At 37.7% G+C, this 21,732-nt stretch overlaps 2 protein-coding genes across 2 annotated transcripts in view; one reads left to right on the forward strand and one right to left on the reverse strand.

The window, feature by feature from the left end:
- LOC105153375 (putative NADPH-dependent quinone oxidoreductase VAT1L) overlaps positions 1-12,378 on the forward strand; it is a 28,624-nt gene extending 16,246 nt beyond the window's left edge. Inside the window, exons 2-7 of the mRNA XM_011068159.2 lie at positions 6-135; positions 2,018-2,233; positions 6,173-6,321; positions 6,445-6,604; positions 6,833-7,259; positions 7,356-12,378. Coding sequence (XP_011066461.1) covers positions 6-135; positions 2,018-2,233; positions 6,173-6,321; positions 6,445-6,604; positions 6,833-7,259; positions 7,356-7,381 — 1,108 coding nt within the window. The 3' untranslated portion in view covers positions 7,382-12,378. The remainder of the gene's footprint in view (positions 1-5; positions 136-2,017; positions 2,234-6,172; positions 6,322-6,444; positions 6,605-6,832; positions 7,260-7,355) is intronic.
- A 182-nt stretch (positions 12,379-12,560) lies between these two features.
- On the reverse strand, positions 12,561-21,698 carry Mcr (macroglobulin complement-related). Its single transcript, XM_011068158.2, has 6 exons — positions 21,400-21,698; positions 20,159-20,339; positions 16,039-20,068; positions 15,629-15,822; positions 15,274-15,554; positions 12,561-15,191 (listed from the first exon to the last, which is right to left on the reverse strand). Exons 2-6 carry the CDS (start codon positions 20,332-20,334, stop codon positions 14,971-14,973), a joined length of 4,902 nt encoding a protein of 1,633 aa, XP_011066460.2. The 5' UTR covers positions 20,335-20,339; positions 21,400-21,698; the 3' UTR covers positions 12,561-14,970.
- Positions 21,699-21,732: the final 34 nt, after the last annotated feature.

Below are 21,732 nucleotides of genomic sequence, written 5' to 3' on the forward strand. Positions count from 1 at the left end.
TCCAGCGGATTGAATTTCCAAGACTTGATGGCCAGACAGGGCGCGATTGACTCACCCCCGAAGACCCCGTTTATCATGGGCTCGGAGTGCGCGGGTGACATTGAGCAAGTCGGCGAGGGGGTCGAGAATTTCAAAGTGAGTACAAGCACGAAACTTTTAATGAATCTGATTACGAGTGCGCAAACTTAAATTGTAAACAAGTTTGCTTCTTTAAGTTCTATGTATATTTGGAATTTCATTAAGAAATAAAAATGAAACGCGCGAGGGAAACTATTTTGCTCACTTCCTCTGTTCTCTTTCTAAAGAAGATTAATGACTGCGTCGTAAATAGCGTCGAATGTTATTGGTATAAATGTCGAAATGCGCGCGAGCGGAAATATAGATTTGCTTGCGTCGGAAACTTCGCCTTCAGACGGAAGTACGTATAACTGAATTACAAGACGCAGTCTCTTCCCTTTATATCAGCAGAGTAAAATCGCCTCCATGAATTCGACGAGGACTAGAGATTCTCGATAAGCCTAAACGACTAGCAAGTAACGGGCTAATTCGATTCGGCCGTACAATAGGGCTGCCTTTTACGTATCGAAATAGTAGTCCTGTATTGATTTTCAGCATTGACGTCACATATGGCTCAATGTTGAATTATTTTGAAAGCTCTCGAAACATGTTTCCTCGACTGGACTACGGACGCCATAAATAAAATGAGAGGTTACTTTCTCGCGGTCGTTTCGCTTATTAAACGTCAGGCGAAAAAAAGAACGCAGAAGTTTCCCATATCCCTGACATGATAAAGCGCCAAGAGGCTGTATTAATGATTACTTCGTAAATCGTCGAATATCATCCAAGGCGGCACTCCCGTTATCGTATTTAACGTTGTCCATATTACGGGGAGAATCAAGCTGGCTTCGAGTCCGCGAAATTTCTTTGAGGTACATTTTTCGCCAGCTGGCGTCGCCGTATGGAGAAACTTGTGCGCTCAGGGTGGTCTATTTTCGCGACTCGAAAGTCTTTTCGGGGTCAGAAGGCGAGCGAGCTTCTCGAAGCGCGTAGAGTCAGATATCCGGCCAGCACGTATAGAACAGGCTGCCTCGACTTGTCAGAGAGAATAATAAAGCGGAGGAAAAGAATGCGTTTTTTTCGAGCATACGGATCGAGAGTAATGTCAGCTTGTTTCTATTTCGCCTTGACTATCAAGATACTTTACAGCGGGAGACCTAATTCGATAAAACGAGCTCGCTTCGTCTTCCAGAAGGCCGCCAAGTGTAAAATCGTTAAACCTTCCTTATCCAATCACGATGCGGTAAATACGCGAGGAATTTTCCTGCGCGGTATAATCCTGAAAAGATAGTATATTCTATGAAAATAAAGACAATTTTTTACAAATCGATCTTTGAGAGAGAAGTTTCATTCCTAGTCTTTATCCTCGGAATGTATTTCAGGAATGTATTAGCATCTCAAAGTGAAAGTGATTTAAAAGCTGCCAGGCTTTCTACAATAAGTTATTAGTAATAAAGTTCAGTTTTCAGTCGTAAGTCAGTAACTGCAAGAGATTTAGAGACAACTAGAAAGGATTTCATTTCTTACGATTTAAAACTTAGATTACGTTATGACTGATCAATCATACAATATAATCTATTATTTGCCCTGAGAACTCTTTTGATTGGCTAAAACATCATGACGTAACGATATCTAATATAATTTATTCTGGATGTAAGTTTCCTAAGATTTATGACTTATAATTCTGTCTTACTACTAGTACGATATGAATAGTGACTAACAGCTTATTGTAGAAAGCCCATGAATCTAGATTCACTTACTTTAAAAGGTCATAAGCCATAAAACTATAAGAAATTGACCAATCACAGCCAATTACTTTTCTTATATTTGATTGTGATTGATTTCTTACGGCTTTATGGCTTACGCTCTCTTAAAGCAAGGTTGATGAGACAAGATATAAATGTTCTGCATTTTGACACACACAACATGCACGTGATGGTTTTTCCTTTTTTTTTAACAGGTGGGCGACAGGGTGGTCGCTCTTCCTGATCACAAAGCATGGGCGGAGTTGGTCGCCGTACCAGCGACATCCGTTTTCGCACTACCGCCCGGAATGAGCTACCTCGATGCAGCCGCCATCACCATGAATTACACCGTAGCTTACATTCTGCTCTTCGAGCTGGCCCATCTCACGCCCGGCAAAAGCTTACTGCTTCACAGCGCCGGCGGCGGTGTGGTAAGTCGAACAGAAGAATTCTTCTTTATATTTGTATTTCCTATCGGGCCGAAGTATCATTCCCCTTGAAAGATACGAGAAGGAAGAGATGATGAATTGGACTTTTTAATTACACCCCTTGTTCATGCTCGCATATCCTTTATCGTGACTTCAAGAACTCGACGTGCACTCGACGTGCTATAGTGTACTTACGAAAGTATCGTAATTATTATGGTTGATGCGATGTCTTCCTTACTTTCTTTCTTTTTATTAATTGCTTCTCTTCTTCCTTATAAATGCCTCGGTATATTTCAATATTAAAGATAGTGTCGATCGTATACATAATACATATATTGGAATAATACATATATTTTTAATATCCCTTCTACAATCGTAATCATTATCATAAATGATTCCGCTCGTTTCGTTATATTGAGAGGTTGTACAATTATCACGTTCAAATGCTAGATGGCTCGATCATTTTAACAACAATTGATATGTAAAAGCTATATTCTTTAGTTGTACTGAATGCACGATATTATTATCTTCACTGTGTATGAATTAATATTCTATTGCGCGCGTGATTGTATTAAGTTTCATGGCACAACGCTCAGCACGATAATAATTTTGAATTTTGCAGCAGTTCATCGTTAAAACGACAGAATGTAGACGAGCGAAAGCTCTGTTTTAGCGTGCAAAAATGCTCAACCAACAATAATGACTTTGCGAAGGGGGTGCTTTCGCGAGTTTAGACAGCTTTATCGCGGTATCACGTGTATAAGCGAGTTAATGCCTCGCACAAAGATGTTCCGCTCTCGTAAATGTAAACGGCCAGGCGTCTTCGAGGCGTGTGTATGTTACTTGGAACAGTACAAAACTCGATAAGTAGCAGCGTTACGATCGCGGTATCTAAATAGCTAAGAAGCGAGCGTCATTAACATTATTGCTTATACATTGCTAGAATGGTTTTACGGGAAGCAGGCATATGAGAAAGACACGGTACACTTACGACGTTTTTCCTTAAATTCATTACGCTACGTTTTAGCACAAAGATAATGGGGATTTGACAGACGGACGTCAATTTATATCCCGTAAGGGATTACCGTAGTATATGTAGTACCTAAACAAAATTTTATACGATAAATATTTGCACGCTCTTTCCTCTGTCGGGGATACCGAAATAAAATCTCCCCCGCGGAATCTCTCTACGAGTTACTGAAATAAAATTTGCCGAGCTTCGTTTATTCCCCCGTAGAGATCAGTTTTAAATTCTACGCCTACGACTTGAAGATTTTGAACATCTCACACAGGGTGTGAAATGCAAAATTTCATAAGAGTGACGGGTAGGTGGATGAGGTCGACGGCGGCAGGGACAGAGGGAAAGTTTAAGTACCAAGAGGTATTTCCGGGTTCTTCTGGTCATGCGAGGTGGTTTCTCTCTTTCCCCTCCCTCCCTCTCTCTTTCTCTCTCTCATCTCGATGAACGAAAAAGAGAAGCAGAAGAAGGAGATAAGAAGAAGAAGAAGGTAAAACCGTCGGGATCAATACGACTCAACAGGTTACACCCGAAGCCAACGACAAGCCATCCCCGCCAACCCCTCTCTCGACCCCCGATGGTTGAGACGAAAGGCGAAATCCACCGGGGGATGCCGGTGCGCGGATCGCACGGGGTGTGAGGGTTGCCAGGCAACCTTTCGCTCTCTCATCGACCACCGTCATGGACCGCACCCGTCTGAGACCATACCACCACCGTCGCCACCGCCGCCGTTACCGCTGCTACCATCACCATCACCGGCACGTTACTACCACGTGGCGCGGCTTTAAGCTGCTTCCACATCGTACCGGCACATTGCCACGTGTATACTTGGCGATCTGATCCGTCCTCTTTCCCAAAGAACGCACTAAGGCTCGTTTCTATCAATATAGATTAACTTTAATGTCGATTCAATTTACTCTTCATTTTTTTCTAGTTCTAAAAATTAGAAAAAGATGAGAAGTAAATTGAACCGAGATTAAAGTTAATCTACATTGCTAGAAACGAGTCTAAGTCAAGAGAAAGTCGAAATGACTTTATTTTGACGTCATGAAGGTCAAAATGATGATTTTTGATTAAAATCTGACTGTTGATTTAAGAATGAAAATAAAGTAATTTTGATTTTTTTGTTGACTTTTAAGTGCCCTTGGATTCTTCTTCGCTCTTTTTCCTCTTGTGATTAATATTTTATAGAAGGGCTTAATTATAACCAATTTCTGCAGCGGCTTATACTCTGCTTCGAAATGTTTCACGAAAATATTCTCGAACGAGAAATATACTTGAAGAGAGAATTATATATATTTCTTTATTAAAATCGGATTTTGAACGTCAAGAAACCAGCTATGATTTTTGGGATGTTATTATACGGGCCATGATCCATGATGGATGTTATTATAGGGGACATGATGGATGGTTGATGGTTTTTTCTCATCTCTTCAGTTCCAACTGTTGGAGAGGATAAAGAATCAATTAAACGACAATTAAGGTCGTTCCTGAAATTGATCCAACCGTTCACTTGTACTATAAATAGCCATCGAGCGATCCATCAGCTATTATTCTCATGAAACGAGCGCATGGCAAACGGTGCTTGTTGACATTCCCGTATTCACGCGACGTGCTCAATGCATCTGTCTCGAGCGAGAGGTACATGAAAGTACCGGGGTGGTACTCAGACGTTGTTCATGGAAGAAAGACGAGCGAAAGAGATACGACGCGATCCGTCTGAATCTGAAAGACTCACAAGAGAAGGAAAGTCCTCCGACGTGATCAGAAAATGGTATATTTTTCATAGGCCAAGTGTGGCCTCTTCTGAAGCTTTTTCATCGTACGTGACCAGTTTTTCTCGCGACTAATACACGGGAAATCGTAGCACGAGAGTGCTCGCGTTTCTCTTGTTCATATGAAATCCATTGTCGTCTTCGAGCATGAATTATCGCTCCTACATACATGCGGCTCTCATCCTCTTCGATGTCTCGACGAACAAGGGAGTGAGAAGAAGGGAAGGAGGCACGAATGAGGAGCGATGGGCGACATTGTTCTTCGAGTCCGCGGATCGGTTAATATTAATTAAGTCATTGTGTGTATCTACGTACGAGAAGAAAGCTTCCGCTCTCTGTATGGCGTCGTGAGGCGTCGCCGATGAAGATGCAACTATAAAATATTTCATGAAGATTTTTTTTTCGAATATATATTTTATATTAACTTTTAAGTTAATATAAAATGTATAATAACTTTTAAGTTAGCAAATATAATAACGAAATAACAAACATATCTTTGAAAAAAACAATATGTAATTATTAAAAAGTCGAAATATATTTTTCATAATTATTTAGAGATTCTAAATGATCTGTTCTGTCTTTGTCTCTTGCTTTCTTTCTCTCTCCCTCTTTCTTTCTTTCTTTCTTCCGTTCCTCTTTTTGCTTATCTCTTTTTTTTTTTCATTTATGCTCCTCTTCGAGCCTGGAGCACTCTGGCATCAGCTCGGTCGCCGGGTATCGAATTCTTGACAAGGGGCGGAGAGAAAGCAGCGAGCGCGATTCTCGGAAATAATGTATGCCGCTTCTGTTGAAAATCTCGAACGGCTGTGCACGCGGCCAGCGCGTTCTTTTTTCTTCTCTCTTAATCCCGTCTCATCCTTTCCCAAGACGTAGTGTTACGAGTAGCGGCCCGACGCCGCCCGTCCAATTCGACGCGTAACTGGATTTTCTCGACAAAAAGTAGCATGCGTTGCAAAAAGGGAGACTATGAGGAACGAAGGTGACGAAGTATATGTTGACGCGTATTTTTTTAAATAAAGCATGCAAAGAAAGAAAATATGAAAATTGTCTGTTCTGTTTCTCTATATATGTTTCTGCTGACTTTCGATCTACGCTGTTAAATTGATTTGGACCGTGTCGATGAGAAACATTATTTTTTATTCAATTTAGGGTCAAGCGGTGGTACAGCTCGCGAAAACTGTGAAGGACGTAACCATCTTTGGCGTTTGCAGCAAATCAAAGCATGAGGCTCTTAAAAATGCTGGAACTATCGATTATCTTCTAGAACGTGGCGCGGATTACAGCAACGAAGTCAGAAAGTACGTAGATGATGTCGCACATAATTAATTTTATTTTGTGTTTTCTTTCGATTGAGAATACGATCAATATTAAAAGGTCTAGCGAGGATTCTGTACATTTTTTACGTATCTGTACTTGTTTAGAATCTCCCCGGAAGGTGTAGACATCGTTTTAGATTGTCTATGCGGCGAAGAATGTAACAAGGGCTACGCCCTCTTGAAGCCAATGGGCAAGTACATTCTTTATGGATCTAGCAACGTCGTCACCGGGGAAACTAAAAGCTTCTTTTCCGCAGCACGATCAGTACGTAATTCAGCTTTTAGATTAATTCAATTTCTCATTCGTATTGATCAAACAAAAGCATTTTGTATCGCTATGTATAAGTATCTTTTAATACTTTAGTGTAAGATTTTATAAGCTTTATTCTTTCTTGTCTTGTTATTTGTGTGAAGATTTTTGCTGGAGTAATAATAACTTCCTTAGGATTATATCTCTGCCATATCCATGCACGTTTTATTATATGTTGTTTAGTGGTGGCAAGTTGATAAAGTGTCGCCCATAAAGCTGTTCGACGAAAACAAGACATTGTCCGGATTGAATCTACGCCACTTGATGTACCAGCACGGTAGTCACGCGTTCGTTCGACGGGCAGTGAATCAAGTGTACACGCTGTGGAGCGAGGGCAAGATCAAGCCAGCGGTGGATTCAACATGGGCGCTGGAGGATGTGCCCGAGGCCATGCAAAAAATGCATGATCGCAAGAACATTGGTAAGATCGTGCTAGATCCGAGTCTGGAGCCGAAGCCCAAACCAGCTACGCCGGCTAAGGGCAAAGCGAAAGACAAGAAGGCCGCGAATCAGGAGGAGAAAAAGGCGTCTAGCGTAGAGTCAGAGGAAGGGGAGAAAAAGAAGGAACCCGAATTGACAAACGGTACCTCAGAAGACAAATCTGATAGCGGTAAGAAAATAGAATGTGATAAATTAATATTACGTTATTTCGTATAATCTCTCGAGAATCAAATGTCCAAAGACTCGTCCGCGTTTCCTGTTCCAGATTCGAAAGAGAAGGAATCTAGCTGAATTAGCAGTAGTAACTAATCCTATAAGAACAAAGAAATGATACCCGTAAACATCAAGAATTCCCAGGAAAGTACTATTGCTGAGAGATCCATCGCTGTTATCCGAGAGAATGATAAATTTGAGAAATCCACGGATGGTATCGCGTAGAATTTACATGCAGATGATTCACAATGAGATACCTGTAATTCACATTGTATGATCTAATATAATGAGGAAAAGATAATCTCTCTCTTCGAATTTTTACTTGTAGAACATGGAATTTAAAGTTTTAATTTAGCGAATATTGCGATTGATTGCTTGCACTGTAAGCTACACACTGCTTTTCTTTTACATCGAAATGGATGTCTTTTCTTTTATCATCTGCATGTATCTATTCTACTTATATTTGTGTCGAGATTAAGAGTTCATGCGAGTTATAAGAGAATCAACTAGCATATTGCATAAGAACGAGAGAATCAACCAAATAGAAATAACAATCTTGATGCGGTCCACAGTAGTTTACAAAATATAAGAACGTTATGTTTATTTTTTCACACCGACCAAATGGTTAATTTTGCGAGGAGTTAAGTGAACAATTGTTGGATACTAGATAGTTATTAGGCAGCTTGGATCTTTTTTTTTTTATTATTGTCATTTTAGGAAATGGTAACAACTTTTCCGTACTTATCAAACAATCGTAAAGACGACATAACAGTAAGCAGTTTAATAATTGTGGATTATCCAACAATCTATCTACTTGGCTCTGTCTATTTGTATTGAATATTATCGCTGCTATTATGATATCTATATACTAACAATCTCTTACATTAATATAATATTACCTCTATTTGTAATTTAATGGGATAAAATAACATATTGCGCTAGTTTCCGTGGAGAAAAGTTAAACGCGGGGCTAAATTACTTTCGTATGTAAATTTTATGTATTAAAGATGTTTTTACGCCACCTTATTATTCATCGTGGTGCTTTTGTCACGATGAAATATCCTTTTAAATTTTAACAATATAGTCATGAAAGTCAAGAGTAATATTTAGCATTATATATATGGGGCATTTCGCTGGAATTTAGACACTCTTTTTTCATACTCTTTCATACTTTGTAGTTTTTATGTAAAATTAATTATAATCTTCAAGATTTTCCTACGCAAAAATTTAAAGGTAAAAAAAATTGAAGTGTCTAAACGTAACTGCCTGAAAACTCATTGCAATCGGTATTTTTCTATAATCGGGATTCTATCTCTTTCTTCAAATCACTGATATGTACTGATCTCTGCAACGATATATCAACGAGATGTTTTTAAGATGTTTCGAATTTCGAAAATCTGACGCAATGTAAAACCATTTAAGAAAAAATGCATTCGTTGATGTTTATCATGCGCTACAAAGTTTGGATAACGATCAGATTTAATATCTAATCTGATTATAAGAATTAACTGATGTATAACATAAATTAATTAAGCGAAAAATGTAATTAGACTGACTAATATGGCTTGAAATTATAAAAGCCTAATAGAGACATTGCTCGGCACAGAAGTGCTTTGAGAATTATCTTAGTAAATGTTGGCGTATTATTATTTCTACGTGAAAGAGAGACTTTCGAATCAGTTTCAACGAAAGGAATACCGAGCATAAGTGCTCATACAATACGCATGTCTCGTCGTTTTTATTCAGATTATACAAATCGATAATGTATTTTAAAGACTCCGAGTAACTTTTTATCGTTTAAATGAAATTTTATAAACATTTTAATGACGTTGCATCAACATATGTACATGAAGAGTAATTTAATGAATTAGCATCGTAGAGTATATCGTTTTTTTTTTCTACGAAAAGGAATGCCAGTTTAAAATACGCAAAGGCCTCACTTTTTAATTATCGCATACTCGCGTGAATGTAATTGTGTCGCTTGGACACCGAACGCGTGACTGCAGTCTGATAAATTATGTTCAAAATCCGCATTGCGGATTTTTCTTCGACTTTCGAATTTTTCGAGTTAGTTTTCCAACTGGCCGTGATATATTACGCGATGTATCGTAGGCCGTTCTGTGCGAATAAACAGTAAAGGATGCGTTATTAATGGTGATCTGTTAAACGAGAAGATTTCGTAGTAATATAAACGAAAAATTAAGGATTCTCGTGAGTTTCGAGGAGGTAAAGAAAAGGAAAAGAAAAGGAAGAAAGGAAATAGGAAAAAAAGAAAATGATCTCGAGGGCGTGTCCTCGATGGAACGCGGCTCGGTAGAGGAGCTGGTCGATGCAGAACAAAGTGTGCATATCTCTCCGGAATGTTGGAACAATTTTGATGTAGCCGATTTCGTTAGGATTTGATACTAGCTCTGTATACCGATATCTATATTATACAAATCACTATACGAGATGAAAAAGAGTCACGTGGACGAGGGGGAAGGTATGTGTCGACGATATTTCGCGCGCTGATCTCAAGTTCATCTTGGAAGAGGCGTGCGTAAGCGCCAAGAATCAACTGCCGTATCGAATCTCTCGGTCCAAAAGGTACATAATACTAATCCTTACTCGTCGAAAAACGTATCAGTCTGAAAAAGAAAAAGACAAAAAAAAAGTGTGGAAAAAACTGCGAAAAACATGGTAAATGTGGCTGCATATTTTGAGACATCTTTTAAACACGTAACGATAACACACGATAATTCCACATGAGGCAAACACGAGTACACGAGTACACGCTCACACACGGAAATACGACGACACCACACATCATACTGTATATTTTATTGTAAGGCTTTAAATGTTTCATCAAATAACTCTATTATATTATAATATATCTATATATTTGTATCGATCGTTTCCTCCTGCCCTGATTACTTTTTTTACTTAGGTCCGAACGTCGGGATAAGAATCCGGGATCTGTGCGAGGGATGTTACACGTGGGATCGGATGCGTGGGCTTTGAATTTAAAGCGTAGATTGATTAGCGCGAGGAAATGTCACTTCGGGATAATATTAATCAAACAGCCAAATTGTTTATATATAACTGCCAAAAAATTGCGTTTCCTCAGAGATATTTCGTGCTCTCTTGGTTGAAGGACCACGTGAATATATATTGCATTCAATATTTTCTGTACAGCTAGTACCTAGTGTAGCTTATATTCTCAGCTATCTCTCCCTCGAGGAAAGAGAGATAAAATATTTCAGATATGTTTTACGTGATTAGCTTTTAACGAAAAATAAAGAATAAGATCGAACTTATTACGTTAATTTACAGGGTTGGGAAAGTTACTTTTTAAAAGTAACGCGTCACCATTACTGTTATTTGTGGTAAAAAGTAACTCGTTGCCATTACTCGTTACCGTTTGTAAAAAAGTAACGCATTACCGTTACTTAAAAGTAACGATAAAAAAATCGTTATTTTTCGTTACTTTTTTTGTAATTATGGAGGATGAGATGAGCCTTCTACTCACCGATTTTAATGAAATTAGAGTCATTCGACACGTTTTTGCACAAAATGAACGAATCTGACAGAAAAATAAGTGTCGTTCTGCCCGGTAAACTGAGATTAATGTTTAAAGTTGATGACTATTGAGGTAAGGAAATTTGTCCTAATTTCAAAATCGATGAATATAAATATGTCTTCTGTATAATTACATTTTTAAAAATGGTAAAACAGGCTTCTAGGACAGTATAAATAAACTATAAGATTTATCTTTGAACATTTTTATCTTTTATTAATATTTTATATACTTGTGTTTAATTCTGTGGTATTTTATTATACAATAAATATTTTAGTTTTTAGTGTTTGTATGCTAAAGCGACGATAGTGATTGAAACAAAAATAGGCAAAAAGTTTTATTTAGTATCTATAATTTTATTGTCCGTGACGGCCGTGACCTATAAAAAGTAACGATTCAAGAGTAACGGGGTCAATTTCGTTACTCGTTACTAAAGAAGATGTAACATCGTTACTTTTTCGTTACTAATAAAAAGAGTAATGGCGTTATCAAATCATTACCAAAAAAAGTAACGAAAAAGTAACGTCACAAGTAACGTTACAAGTAACGCGTTACTTCCCAACCCTGTTGATTTATTATATTGATCATTATTTGATCGTCATAATTTTGGAAATGTTTACCTAAAGCGAATCTATAAAAATGAATAAAAATTGTGCGCTATTCTCTTTTTGATACCATACGGCGTCTTGTAATTATAAAACGTTATTTTAGAAATATTTTAATTAGAAGCGTAAAAACTATGTAAACTCTATGTGTTACTGGAATGTTTTTAGCAATCGAAAATTTTTAGATTGCTAAAAACATTAGATTTTATAAAAAACTATATATTTAATGTGTCACATTTCTGTGACGCACATTCACATTTGGATTGTTCGATCTTTTATAGTAAATTTTATGAACCAAATGAATTCAAAGTCTTTTAAATTGTGGGACAATCTGCGTAAACGGTATAAATGTGCGCAAATTATATGAAAACACGTTCAATTATTTTAAGAATTAAAAATCATATTTTGCATTATCGCAAGAATCAGATATATAATCTCGCTTATTTAGAGGGTACTCATTTATTGGGTATGCGACGGAACTCAGTTCTCAAGCTTCAATGATAAACTTTTTGACATTGGAAAAATAATTTCATTCTTGTCTCAAGGCTACGATCATTCCGCTTGGCGCGATAGAGAGAAAAAGCTAGAAAAGGAAGTTAAGAATGTTGTGCGTCTTATTAGTTATGTGAAACCGCATCAGTGGAGAGCAGGACCTACAATTTCGCGAACGTGATACATTATGATTGTGTAAAATTGTAAAATTTGTCAAGGGGTCCGGGCGAAAGCGACGTGCTTTTTCTAGCTGTGTGAGACTCTTGGATCGCGATCAGCCTCGCCGAAGATACTCACGAAAGAAGGAAAGGATACCTTCGCCCGCTCCCCATCAAGCTTGATATATAGATTGTATTTTTGGCTTATTACTGTAAGACTGACTATGTTGCTATATTAAAGATTGCTTCAAAAAGCCAATGAAACTTTATTACATCCTTTTTTTTCCTCCATTTTTGAATCCTTTATCCAATGTGCCATTAATTTTGTTTCTGAAATTAGTGATCAACTACTTTCACACAAAGATACATGTCACATCCTCATTTTTCTTAAATAAAACTGATTAATTAAAAACTGGATCTAGGGAAAAAATGCATACTAAAAGACATAATACATACATATTTTTTATTGTTCTTTCGTATAAAGATTATAAAACTTAAAAATATATATATCCAACGTGTTAAATGTTGATTTCGTTAATAACTAAAAAAAAGCGTCTAACGCGCGATATATCGTGCAAAATTTTCTTCGCAGTTTGAACAAATTGTTATAGAAATATTTTAAATATATATATATATATTTTTTTTATTTGTATTGTGAAGCAGACTTCTTCATGGACGGTATCTCGACATTGCTCACCTCACACGGATGTGTTTTAAGGGCTCCGTTTATTAATAGTGCCAATGTTGAGTCGCGTGTAAATAAATAAATTTTCCAAATGGAAATTTGCTGTTTTGCGATAGATAACATTTTAAATCCAACATACACCCTTAAAGCGCACCGGCATGTGACACGTAACTAATTATACTAACTAAAATCTAAACTTTTATATATATATATATCTTGTAATATACATATTTATGTGCTATGTTATTAAAATAGATCTTTGATGTTTTTCTCAAAACAGATACATATTTATACACGTAATTGTATAACTCTTGAGGCACTAATTATCAAAGGACGGCATAAAAATCTCTTTATATATAAGTATGTATATATAAACAGGACGGTATCATTATCATTTACCCGATTTTGTGAATCGGACTGGAATACATCTGTTTCTCCTATTCTATTATTTACACAGTTTGCCGATCACATTAATTTGTTCTGTATATCTCTTTAATTGATCCTTTTTTTTATATTTGAGAATAAAAGAATATATAATTATATATTTAAAATCAAGAATATTAATGAGTATATGAAAGCACGATCTACGAATAACTTCGTAAAACAGAATAAGAAATAGAGTAAGAATTAGGAAGAAATGATCTTCAAGCTATGAATACTACTAACAGAAAAAAAACATAAAGCAATTTATATGACAGCTTATTAAAAACTTGAAATTAATTTTTTTTTTTTCAGTATATTCATATAGCCACTATGAACACTTTTGCAGCAAATCTTTTGGTAATAATAGTTAATAGCGTAGCTGACGAAAATCGCCAGCTGCAACTATTACACTTGATTTGTACTTCAGATGCTTTGCCTCCAAAAGTACGATGCCCTAATCCATGTAAAACATAAAAATTTCATGCATTTTAAGATTTAAAGATTTAAAAGTAAAAACAGGACGGATAATCTTTATAGATAATAATATGCCTAATCGTTAAACAATATATAAAAATATAGACATTACATAAAATGCACGAAATTATATATATATATATAAAATACATTAATATTTCCAGAAATAATTACTTTTGATCGTGCAATCTTATGACAATCAGTTTTGTGCGCTTTGTATAATTAAATTATACTAAGTGAATATTTAAGTATATACTTATACTTAATCATTTAAATTTACAGCTGTAATTTGATGTTTTCAGAATTAAAGTTATATGTAATTCCAGATATACATAGATATACATATATGAAAAAAGATAAAACAATTTTAACTTCTTAATCGAGAGTATCGAATAGAAGCAAGTTTCCTGAAAAATAATAGACATATTGATCTTCACAAAGTATGAATGATTGACAGTAAAAATTAGAAGTTTAACGTTAGTTTCCATCTTCTGATAGAAGAAATATACAATCCAGAAACATTACACGAATGTCTTCTTGCTGATTTCATTTACTAGTTGCAAACTTTGTAAAATATAAATAAGCATATATATGTAAAATAAAGTTTTCTAACATTTATTTAATAACATTTATAATAAATTTTTTCGAACGACACAATCAAGCTGTTACGGTTATATAAATAAACGATAAATTTATTTCATATTAGTTGTATTAAATTACAGCTGTAAATTTAAGTTGCAGTTATAAGAAATAAAATTTTCTTTTTTCAATTAAATTTCAGCCTTAAAAAAATTTTTTTAATAATATTAAATTTTCTATATTTATATTACCTTAAGCAAGCAATAAAATATTAATTATTCTTATTTCACTCAAAATGATCTTCTAAAGTTATTGTTTAAAAGTGCAAACCTATATAAAAATAAATATACAAAAAATCATGAGATTTTTACAATTACAAAATATCCTGGGCTACAACAGACTGTGCAGCAAAAAAATCTTCAGCATGAGCATTGCATACAAAAACAATTAAAATTATAAAGTGATTAGCTTCACCGGAAATAGAAATTGAGAATTAAAACTCATCATTAACATTAGCCATTGCATACACGTGTCATATTTGAAAAGTTATATAAAATAGTTCTTCGGATATTTATAGTAATGAGATTCATGTGGACATGTACTGATCATTATAACGTTCCATATTTGTGCTCCGTTAGCAGAGGCAAATTATGGCAATTGAATAAGAATCGAATACTTTTACCTTTATATTACCGCTAAATAGAGCATGCTGTTAACAAGTCGTCGAATTGCTGCGTTCGGAAGTATCTCGTTATTGTCACGATGAGCGATGCGATAAGCAGGAAACCTGTTGGTGTACTTAATAGCATGGCAGCATTATAAATTGGGCAGTAGGGGCACTGAGAACTACCGCAAACCTCGCATATATTCAATGTGTATGTAGGCAGTGCGTCAAATATAGATTCGTTGAAACGTTCTGAAAAAAATAATAAATAAATATCAATATGCATATCAATCGCAATATAAGCAAATTAAATTTAGTGAAAATATATAAATACCTGGCGCATAGTAATCGTAAACGCGAATGGAAAGGTATCGCGACATATTTGCGACCGGATACCAACGTTCCATCGTGAAGTTTACGCACGTCTCTTCGTTGTCCAGATAATCAAAATAAAAGAGTACTTTCCTTTCTTGGAAACGTGCTCTCTGAAGATTCCTCACTTGCTTCGATAGGATGTATCTATCTAGAGTTTGCTGCTGGATTATGTAACCGGTTGGTACAGCTACATCCAACACAGCCATGCCGGACCGCATAGATTCGTTGAGATTCGTCCACCTGTGTAAAATCGTAATACATTTTTATGAGTTTAAAAATAATATTAAGCGAGATATGATTATATGCAATCTCACCTTTGACAGCAAAGATATGAGATGTGAGACTGATTTCTGCCATGGAAATTCGCTCTGGTGACTAGATCGAAGGCTTTGATCGGCGGTTCTATTTGGAATTTCTTTATATCAACGTTATATTGCACGTGCATCTGCAGAATGGCATAACCTGCACCCTTCGCCTGCACTTTTACAATTCCCCACGCTTGCGGGACCTGAAAAAAATCATAATCTTGCAAGTGAAGCGTTTCAATACGTTTCACGAAACATAAATGGTCATAAAATGTCTTAAAGGATGCGGTCCATTTGACGCTACAAATGCTTTGAAACTTTCGATTAATCGGGAAAAAAGAATTTTACTAATTGGCTAATAAAAAAATGCTTTCAAGTATTTGTAGCATCAAGTAGACCGTAGCCAAAATATTACATACCTCGATAGTTTGAAGTTTCGCTAGATTCTTGTGATTCACGATCAATGTCTTGGTCTTGTTGTCCATGGAACTAAATTCTATGTCTACAGAAAGCGAACTGACGTCCCTGATTCTCGATCTAACGGTATATTCCATTAGCGCCTTCGTCGCCCAAACAGTATCCTGAGTGGAGGCCCATCCACTGTTCGTTAATCTCTGTACGTTCAGCCATTTCACTATCGGCTCTAACATAAGTTCTTGTCGGGCGACATAAACAAGTAGCGCGTACGAAGTCGTCTCTATATTCTCCGAATCGTAATTGAAGGGTAAGCGTGGCAATCTAAACGTCTTCTGATTCTCTATCTTGCTCGGAGGAGATGGTACATGTTCTCTGCCCCAGTACCTATATTCGCCTTCTATTCTTTCGTTTTTCGCCAGGATGTTGTAGGCTTGCTCGGCAGTAGAGGCTTTCGCCACTAAGAGTGCATAGGCCACTATTGCTATCTCATAAGGTTTACCGCGCTGTTCCAACAACTTCAGGTTCCTCTCCAACCATTTGATAGCGTTGGCCGCGCTCAAGGCCACTTGAGAACCTAAGCCACCCGTGAGATCCTTGACACTTTGCAGTGTGATGAGTACATGAGCAGTGAGACTGATGTTTCGATAGGCAATTATGTCATTTTTATAGTTTAATGAGCTGTTCATCTTTCGATCCGGTAACCAGGTCACTTCATAGAATGCGCCTTCCGGTGTCTGATGTTTCAATATCCAAGAAATTGCTTGGGAGATCACTTCGGGATCAATGTAAAGATAATTCTCCCACTCATAGAAGCTAGCCTCTTGGAAAATCCGTGCGCAAAATGCCGTCAACCAAACACTCGGCATCGATTGGTTCCAATCAGTACGGAAAAAGCTAAAAGATCCGTCGGGATTCATGAACGATAACTGTTTTTGATAGCCGATGTTCATGTAGTAGAAGCTTTCCTTTTCTTGTGTGCGATTGCGTTGATTAATCAAGCGCATATATAGGGTGGTATACATATTAACGGCAAAACTAAACATGTTCTGCTCGGCACAATCCATCGGCAGATTCATAAGACTCGTTGCATTCACCGGCATTGTCGGGAAAATAGGCCCCACTACGTCACCAACCAAACTGACGGTTGCTTTGTTAGATCCGAATACATAGTAACGGTTTTCATCGTACGTTATGATCGGGGTTTCAGTGACATTCACGTGTAGATATTCTTGTATATAGGCGCGATTGCTAAGATCCAACAAAATTGCTTGATGTCGATATTGCGGTACTCCATCTGCTTCAACATGCAGATTGCGAGTCACCGAATCTTTGCCGATTAGAGTAGTCGCATAAACATGAATTTTAATATCGCCAAGTCTTACTGGTACGATGGGCAGATAAACAATGTTGACATCTTGAGCAGGGATCCAGATGAAAAATTGATGTTCGCCGAAAGAAGTACGCGGTTTGTACGACTGCACAATGCCATTGTCCTCAACGTGAATAAATTTATAGTCTTTGGATCCCGACAGTACCACTGTTGCCTCAATATTGTAATGCATGTAATTGAAGACAGACACACGAATACCAATTTGCTCGCCTTGTCTACTGTGAGCTGGCATCTCCACGTTTATATAGAAGGGTAAGACTCCGGTATACTTTAGCGTCTTCGGCAACATACCAAACCCGATACTAGGCGACATGCTGAAAGCGGTAACCATCCAATGTACTGGTCTTCGTGGTACATCCAGGTTGAAGATCTGTCGACCATGCGGGCCGATATTGATATCTTTCCACAGCCAAACATTTTCATAGTGCCTTTGGATTCGATTAAATCGGTCCTTGCGGAACTGTGCTAAGTCAGTCGCGTTCCGCTCGACGCATCGCGCCTCGTCTGTGCCGTCCTCACAATCAAATACACCATCGCATTTTTTCTCCAATCTGTAGCATCGACCAGTTAAGCATTCGCCGAAACCCTGCGTTCGATTGCATAGATCGGGTCGTCGGTATAACACAGCATCCGTGAAGACGACTAGGCCAATATAATCAAATGTGCGATTGACGTCAATACCAAAGGTGGAGGACGGAAAATATATCATTTCATCCGGATCACCGTCGTGATATTGCCAAGTGTGCGTGTACGTGCCGTTGGTCTGCTCATCAAAGTGAGCCATCTTTGAGATTACGTTTGCGTATGACAGTTCATTGCCTGCTTGCATAGTGTAAAATGAACGATCGATACCCGATAAAGCAACGTAGGCGCCAGGTTCGCCGTAAATGGCTACTTCGACGCGCTCGCCTGTTCTTGCTTTTTTGTTGTTGATAAACACAGTAAAGTTATTGCGCGAAATGCCATTCACTGGGAAGGTCAGGGAATCTGCAACAACTTCGCCATGGCGGTTCACGTAATACACCACCGCCGTTGCAATAGGAGCCATCTCAGGGCTCAGAGGAATCGCGAAAGTTTTTATATTATGTTGCATATTGTCTTCACCAGTCAAAAGTATAGTGCCTTTAGACATGATGAGATAATTAAAGACATCAATGTAGAAATTAGTCTGTACATGGAATATCATGTATTGACCGACTTTGGGATTTTCGGTAGATGTCGATATCTTGATGTGCTTCATATTCGGAGACTCATGGGCGAGCAGTAGCAGCTCGGTTTGAGCCCTGTAACCCTCGCCATCAGTAAAATGCGCATGAACCTTCATGGAGGTGATGTCGTCCAGAATTTGACTAGCGCGATCAGAATCTAGCCCGAGCTCTTTCCTGAGATCCATCTTCACGACCCACGCATCCGCTCGTTCTAGTGATGCTTTCGGATATTGGATGTCAATGTTGCGACGTCCACCAGATCGCATCTCGATGTCTGCGCGGATTTCCATCATGGCGTCCCTGAGCTGCGTGGGTCGTAGTGGCGAGTTGTCGTGAAAAGATGCAACTAAGTTCAAAGTAAACGGCATCGCTGGCTTGAAGACTTGTGGACTGCCACCAAGAAAATTAATCTTTGTGGTAGAATTGAAGATCCTTGCCTTAGAGAAACCGACGATCACCTCGTCTAGAAATCTCTCGCCCACTGTCGCAACCACGGTGACTTCTATTCCGTCAATCGACGAAGCGAAGCCCAGCAATTCCTGCATAGGATATTGGAAGTGATACGTTCCATTGAAGAATCTCAATACGGGTACTCTCTCCTCATAGAAATTAAGTATCCTAAACCATGATGGATAATACTCATTGAAGTTGAAGTATCTCTCGACTGGTTCGATCGCCGCTGAGGGATTGCGTATTCTATCCAGTGGCTTAAAACTGGCTTTTAGAGTCAGATTACCTCTCACCGGTGCGCCCGATGTATAATTTGCCTGAACGATACCGTAAATGTAAGGATCATTGTCAAAAAAGAATGCTGGCATCGTGACATTGACTTCGAAACGCGTTTGATAATATTCTTCTACAAGGAATGTCTTCTCCTCCACTTGATTCTGAGCTATTACTTGTACGATCCAATCTCCGAAAACCGGTTGATCAGAAAGCTGATATGACAGCGACACTGTACCCAGATTGCTCTGTCTGCTGAGCCATCGTCTCATAATCCTTCTATTTGGATCTAACATATATACATCCACAGGATTATCGTAAGCTTTCAACTCCGTATCGATCGGAATCGTTCTAAAACGTACTGTATCGCTCTGCATATACACGGGTTTGTCCAATTGTATGAAAATGGTCATAGAACGTTGCGAGAATATCAATTTGGTTTCATTTAAAAAAGCTTGGCCACCTGTTAAACTGTTAAACAACCCTTCTATGCGCAACTTATAGTCACCATCCACGGAAGTGGGTGGCATGCGCATCATTAAAGTTTCAGGTATACCCTCCTTTACTTCTTGATGGTCCGCTGCTATTTCCACACCATTCCGCTGAATAGACGTACGCACCATCATAGGCAGCGGGCTATGAAGAATGTTCACAGCAAGTCTGTACACTTGATCTGGTCTAACCATGCGAGACGCAACAACGAAATATGTGCTGCAAATAAAAATATTCGTTACGTTAAAGAATTTCGTATTCATATAATACACTTTTCTATTGTCACACATTCAATATAGCAATACTCACGAGTCTTTAATTATAACGTTTTCATTTTGACCTACAGGATTCCGAAAACCAAAGCCTGTATTCTGATCCCGTTCGTCATAACGATTCCATGGAAGTCTGGGAGTGGATTCTGTTGGCTCCTGGGTAAACTGACCATTTCCAGAAGCCAAGAACAATAAGAGTATCCAGACTAACATTTTTTCTGAAATATATAATTCATTATTAATTTATATTCTATGAAAATATTTGAAAATACTTTCAAAAAATGCTCTCTTGGATATTGTAATGAGTCAAAAATCAAAATGACACAAGGATCAATTTGTGGACAACACAAGAGTAATGATATATGATGTTTTCTAAGAATGTTCCAGAACAGAACTACTGTAAAACTATAATTGACATCACACAAACATAGTTTTAATTACTATTGCTACATGGAACATAATCTTGGAACATAATCTGATAAAAGATGAAGAACAATACAGTAATCATTTTATTTTTGTTTAATATCAATCAAAGATATAATAATTCACTGTATTATACTATGTTATCTATGTCTCTTTGGCTTTGGTTTTCCAAAATTCATTCCAATACTGAAAATCTGTAGTTTACATTACATACACTATAATTTTTCAGTAGTGGCAGCTCGACTGGCAGTTAATTTTGGAACATAGCTTTTGTAGAAAGCATCCAAGCCATGTTTAGATTCTCATTCGAATGTCACTCAGGTATCATTTTATTGGTCACCAAATGTTAAACAAAAACTGCGTTTAACAAAGAAAGTAGTTTTGCAACTGTTGTAAAATTCTTTAATATAATTGATTTTACTCTCATTAAATCTAAATATATAAATTAATCACATTGAAGAATTTTGCAATAATAACAAAGCTGCCTTCTCTGCTGAACGTAGCCAAAAATAAACATGAAACATCTGGGAAACACTCAAAATTAGAATATGCCTCACAGTATCAATTACAGTCAATTGTCCCCTATTCTGTATTAGCCATATTAAAAATCCATGACGTAAATAAATACAACTTTTGACACATATATGCGTCAGCCTTTTATGGGCAATACTCGTGTGACTAAGACGTTGTCGATTTTCTATGTTATTTAATAAGACGATATCATCGCTTTTCGGCCGCTAGTCGTCGATACGTTAAAAAATTACGCGAAACGGAATCGCTTTTGCAGGGTTAAGCGGCGCGCGGCGGTCAACGCCCAAACGCACATTCTTCGATTCGCGTGTCATCGGCGCTCACCTCGGGATCACGATTTTCTGATCAAGTCGAATCCAGCGTGTCAGCGTGTGTCGCGCACGATTAGCATCACCGCACTCAAGCGTGCCTACGAACGAGGATACTTAAACCAAGACGTCAGGCACGTCGGTTACACACATCGCGTGGAGTCACCAGCAAGAGGAGTGGCCCGTTACGAACGTTGCAAACTTGGAGTTTATTGTTACTGGTGAATTGATGACAGTGGAAATGCGCGGGGAATCGAAATCGGAGCCCTCGTTTGTCGTCTATGAACAGCGGCAAGGTTGCTAGCATTGAAATGACTGTTGTTTCCCCTAGATATAATCGATTGTTGTT

This window comes from Acromyrmex echinatior, chromosome 9, assembly GCF_024713525.1.
Source record: "Acromyrmex echinatior isolate Ae372 chromosome 9, ASM2471352v2, whole genome shotgun sequence".
In the NCBI taxonomy this organism is placed as follows: domain Eukaryota; kingdom Metazoa; phylum Arthropoda; class Insecta; order Hymenoptera; family Formicidae; genus Acromyrmex; species Acromyrmex echinatior.

What these genes read in the sequence shown, in the direction of transcription:
- Mcr (XM_011068158.2), bottom strand. Translation starts at nt 20,334, where the DNA reads ATGTTAGTCTGGATACTCTTATTGTTCTTGGCTTCTGGAAATGGTCAG. An exon ending in CGAAACTTCAAACTATCGAG is followed by an intron (nt 15,823 to 16,038) that starts GTATGTAATATT and finishes GATTTTTTTCAG; the next exon opens with GTCCCGCAAGCGTGGGGAAT. An exon ending in TTACGATTACTATGCGCCAG is followed by an intron (nt 15,192 to 15,273) that starts GTATTTATATAT and finishes TATTTTTTTCAG; the next exon opens with AACGTTTCAACGAATCTATA.